Here is a 5,023-nt window from a genome sequence, read left to right as displayed (position 1 = left end):
GGATCATGGCCGGGGAGCGGAACCGGCCCTGCCCCCACGTGCGGCAGATCGTGCTGTGGGTGGAGGAGCCCGCCAAGAAGAAGAAGCTGTTCGAGATCCTCAACGTGAGCAGCCACGCCGGGGAGCCCGTCCCGGTCCCTCTCTCCCTCTCTCCCTTCCTCTCTGAAATTGATAAGAAATGATATATAAAATAATAAAATAAAACGACGCTGTTTCAGGCCGACACCATGTTGAAGATGGGCTTCCAGCAGCAGGTGCTGGACATCCTGGAACACGTCCCCCACGACAGTAGCTCATCTTGTCTTAAAGTGTTATACAGGAAGAAATGAACACATAGGCTATCTGCACATTATATACTTTGGGGAAAAGTTTTCTCCTAACACATTGCTTTGCCTGTCTCAGAATCCTGTAAGAATCCATGATTTTTTATTTTATTGATTTGTTTTTACAGGGAGGAAGGGAGAGGAAAAGAGTTAGAAACATCGATCAGCTGCCTCCTGCACACCCCCCACTGGGAATGTGCCCGCAACCAAGGTACATGCCCTTGACCGGAATCGAACCTGGGACCCTTCAGTCCACAGGCCGACGCTCTAGCCACTGAGCCACACTGGTCAGGGCGAATCCATGAAATTTTTTAAAAATATATATTTTTATTGATGTCAGAGGAAAGGAGATAGAGAAAGAGAGAGAAGGAAACATCCACGATGAGAGAGAATCAGGGGTCGGCTGCCTCCTGCACGCCCCCCTCTGGGGGTCACGTGTACAACCCGGGCGTGCTGACCGGGAATCGAACCCCCGTCTCCCGGTTCAGAGGTCAACGCTCGACCACTGAGCCACACCAGCCACGCTCATCACGCTTAACTTTTAAAAGTCATTTGTGCGCAGAAGGGCCGTAGGCTGTTCTGGCTTCTGTGTGTGCATATTTTAAAGAAAAAACACTCATGTCGACAGAGTGTGCCCTGTCCCTCCTTCACGGTGCGGACGAACCTGCCCGGAACCAGCGGGGACCGGTATTGCAGGAGGACTGCCCGTGGCGGGTGTTCCCGAGTAACCTGAATGCTCGTTCTCCCCCCACCCTCCCAGGATAAGAAACTCTTCCAGCCGCCCGTGCTGGTGTTTGTGGACTGCAGGCTTGGGGCGGACCTGCTGAGCGAGGCCGTGCAGAAGGTCACGGGCCTGCGGAGCGTGTCCATGCATTCGGAGAAGCCGCAGGCGGAGCGGAGGAGCATCCTGGAGGTGCGACGCGCGGCCCCCCGGCTCATCTCCGTCCCGAAACCCGTGTTGCCTCATTTTCAAGGGACACTGGAAGAACCAGCCGGTGTTTAATGCAGACCCCTTTATTTAAAAATATGTATTTTTATTGATTTCAGAGAGGAAGGGAGAATTTATAGGTAGAAACATGCAATGATGAGAGAGAATCATGGATCGGCTGCCCCCTGCACACCCCCTACTGGGGATCGAGCCCACAACGCGGGCCTGTGCCCCTGACCGGAATCAAACTCGGGACCGTTTAGTCCCGAGGACGACGCTCCATCCATTGAGCCCAAACGGCCAGGGTGGGACCCCCTTTTTTTTTTTTTTTTTTAATGACTAAGAACTCCAGGCAGGCAGTGACCGAAGCTGACTGTCCCTCCTGCCAGCATTTGTGTTTGGGGAGCAGGTCAGCCTGGTCCCCAGGGATCGTCTGCTAACGAGGTGACTAATTCAGAAGCCACTGTTTCTGTCATCAGGCCAGTGTGGCTGGGGCAGAGCCTAGGTCACCTCTGGGAAAGGTCTGCCTGAGGAAAGGAATAGAAAACACCCCGGGGGGCTGGGGGGGCAGAGGGGGGCCTGGGAGGAACCTGCTGGTAGCCAGCTGGGACCCCACTTCCCCCGGTTCACTAAGTTTCCTTCCCGAAAAGATACTGCAAAAATGTTGCAGAAAGTATCAGGAAAAGGAAAGGATCTCAAGTCTATGAAACCCCGAGACACGGTTCTCAGGTGTCGCCAACCTTTCGGACCTCACGGGCCACCAGTGTCCCCCTCACCCTGACCCCAACCCTAAAGCGGTCCACAGCCCACCGGCTGGCGACGGCTGCTCTGACAGCGCGTTTTCTCGCTTCCCTGGAAGGGCTTGCTCGACGGAGTCCACGAGGTGGTGGTGAGCACGGGCGTCCTGGGACGAGGGCTGGACCTGGTCAGCGTCCGGCTGGTCGTGAACTTCGACATGCCCTCGAGCATGGACGAGTACGTGCACCAGGTAAGGGGGTTTCCGTGGGACCGCGTGACTTTCCTCGGGCACAGCCCTTGTCAGTGTAACGACGAGTAAGAGAAAAAGGTCCCGTGAGGGACAGGAACCTTGATTTTTATTTTTTTGCTTTTAAGATGTAACGCCTATAAACGAAATCTTGGTTTTAAAGGCTCTGGGCCTTACCTAGTAATTAGAAACGATGACCTACCATGCCATTTACATTTCTAACTGTTTTTTATATATTTTTTTATTTCCTTTGTATCCCTTTTTAAAATTGTAATATATTTTTATTAATTTGAGAGAGGGAGAGAGAGACAGAAACATCGGTGATGAGAGAGAAGCACGGACCGGCCGCCTCCTGCACGCCCGACACTGGGGATCGAGCCCGCAACCCGGGCATGTGCCCTTGACCGGAATGGAACCTGGGACCCTTCAGTCCGCAGGCCGTTGCTCTACCCACTGAGCCCCACCGGCCAGGGCTCCTTTATATTTCTTCTCTTCAGTGAGCAGGTTCAATGGCTTTTAGAACCAGAAAAAACAAGGGGTAGGGAGGCTTTGTGTTACGTGGGGACATCTGGCCGGAATACAAGGAGCCCCACAGCGTCTGTTTTTGAGGAATCTTGTCTTCATCTCCTTTTCACATCCGTGTGGCTCTAGCCTTTCCCTTTTCAGGGGCGTCTCTCCCCTTTGCTGCCAGAGACGCCGCCCGCAGCTCTCCTTTCGGCCGGACACAGAGCCTCCTCTGAGCCGTTATCTCCCCGGCGCTGCTGGCTTCCTTCTCCGGAGTCACTTACCGGCCCTGCAAGGCGGCCTTTCTCCGGTGCTCGCAGAGGCCCCTGGGGGCCACCTTCCCCCGGGCGCCCAGGAGGCTGCAGGCCGGGACGGGGTCCTCTGCCTGGTGCTCCGGCTCAATGACACGGCAGCACCCCCACCCCCCGCCTCCCCCTGCTTGTCAGAGAGCCGACGATGGCCCAGGAGGCCGTTTTCAAATAACCGAGGTTCATTTCCTTCTAGACTTGGAGTGGTGTTGTGTGGGGATCTTTCTAACATTTTAAAATACGTAAGAGGCGCCAGCAGGCGTGTCTCAGTGGTTGAGCGCCGACCTCTGAACCAGGAGGTCACGGTTCGATTCCCGCTCAGGGCACAGGACCGGGTTGCAGGCTCCATCCCCAGTGTGGGGCGTGCAGGAGGCGGCCGATCAGTGATTCTCTCTCCCTTCCTCTCTGAGATCAATAATAAAATATATTTAAGAAAATGAAATAAAATAGGGAAGAAGCTGCTCTGCGTCCTGAGCAGAGGGTGCCGCTCGAACGCCCGAACCTTTCCTCTGGTCCCAAGTTGACCCTCCACGTTCATTACTCACGGAGCAGCGCGCAGTCACACCGCGATGGCCGCCCGCCGTCAGGGTGGCTCAGACTGCGCTCGTCTGTCTGTCTCCGTCCTTGGAGCACATGTGCACACAGGGACAAGGAACACGAATGACAAGAGATGTACATGCAAAGTAAGCCCTCACCTTGGAGTGGTCACCTGAGTTCACGGTGCAGAAATGCACATGAACATGCGTGTACATAGGTGTGCACATGTGTGCATATACACAGAGGTGTTTGGGCTGTTTCTTTTAAATATATTTTTATTGATTTCAAAGAGGAAGGGAGAGGGAGGGAGGAAGAGAAACATCCATGATGAGAGAGAATCATGGATCGGCTGCCTCCTGCACGCCCCATTCTGGGGATCGAGCCCACAACCCGGGCCTGTGCCCTGACCGGGAATCTCCGAACCCGGGACCCTTCCGTCCACAGGCCGACCCTCTATCCACTGAGCCACACCAGCCAGGGCTGGGCTGTTTCTTAAACAATATGCCAGTGGCAGCCACTAGAGCGATTTCACCAAGAGAACGAGGGACCAATTCCAGCAGCTGCTCTTGAAACGACCGTTCGTCCCGGGCAAGCGTCTTCAACACCCGGGTCCTCCGCTCCTTCCTCGGGGCGTTGGGGTGTCACGGGGACCATCCTGAAACCCCCCTGCCTCCCGCTCCAGGTCGGCCGCGTGGGGAGGCTCGGCCAGAAGGGCACGGCCATCACCTTCATCAACGACAACTCCAAGCAGCTCTTCTGGGACGTGGCCAAGAGGGTGAAGCCCACGGGCTCCCTCCTGCCGCCGCAGCTGCTCAACTCCCCGTACCTGCGCGACCAGCAGCGGCGGGAGCAGCAGGGGGACCGGCAGGCCCCGAACCCGCTGGTCACGGGCGCCAACCTCATGGACATCATCCGGAGGCACGACAAGAGCACCGCGCAGAAGTGACGCGTCGCGCCCCCGGACGCTCTGATCGGGGCCGTTCTGTACATGAGGATGCGTGGTTTGAGGAACCGGGACGAGGACATGAAATAAAAATGGAAAAAAAAATTGGGGGAGGTTTAGACAAATATTTCTTTTTATTTATGTATTTATATTTTTTAAGGGGGAGAAAGGGACGTCGATACTACTTTTAACAATAAATTGGAATTAAAAAATAAATCCTGCCTGGTCACAGCAGCTCAGTGGTTGAGCATTGACCAATGAACCAGGAGGTCAGGGTTCGATTCCTGGCTGGGGCACAGGCCCGGGTTGTGGGCTCCATCCCCAGTGTGGGGTGTGTGGGAGGCAGCCGGGCCATGATTCTCTCCCATAACTGATGTTTCTCTCTCTCTCACTCCCTTGCCCTCTGTCTCTGGCGTCAATCAATAAATTAAGGAAAAGGTACCGTCGTCTTTGGCAGGCTGAGCCGCACTCCGGTTGTGCCGCCGGTGGCACTCA

At 55.3% G+C, this 5,023-nt stretch overlaps 1 protein-coding gene across 1 annotated transcript in view; it reads left to right on the top strand.

The window, feature by feature from the left end:
* DDX59 (DEAD-box helicase 59) overlaps window positions 1–4,683 on the top strand; it is a 9,668-nt gene extending 4,985 nt beyond the window's left edge. Inside the window, exons 6-9 of the mRNA XM_015568446.1 lie at window positions 3–104; window positions 1,084–1,236; window positions 2,111–2,239; window positions 4,268–4,683. Coding sequence (XP_015423932.1) covers window positions 3–104; window positions 1,084–1,236; window positions 2,111–2,239; window positions 4,268–4,531 — 648 coding nt within the window. The 3' untranslated portion in view covers window positions 4,532–4,683. The remainder of the gene's footprint in view (window positions 1–2; window positions 105–1,083; window positions 1,237–2,110; window positions 2,240–4,267) is intronic.
* The last annotated feature ends 340 nt before the right edge of the window (window positions 4,684–5,023 follow it).

Source organism: Myotis davidii, unplaced genomic scaffold (genome assembly GCF_000327345.1).
Source record: "Myotis davidii unplaced genomic scaffold, ASM32734v1 scaffold685, whole genome shotgun sequence".
NCBI classification, from domain to species: Eukaryota; Metazoa; Chordata; class Mammalia; order Chiroptera; family Vespertilionidae; genus Myotis; species Myotis davidii.
The sequence above is the reverse complement of the archived record's forward strand: the minus strand, read 5'-3'. Positions and strand labels throughout refer to the sequence as shown.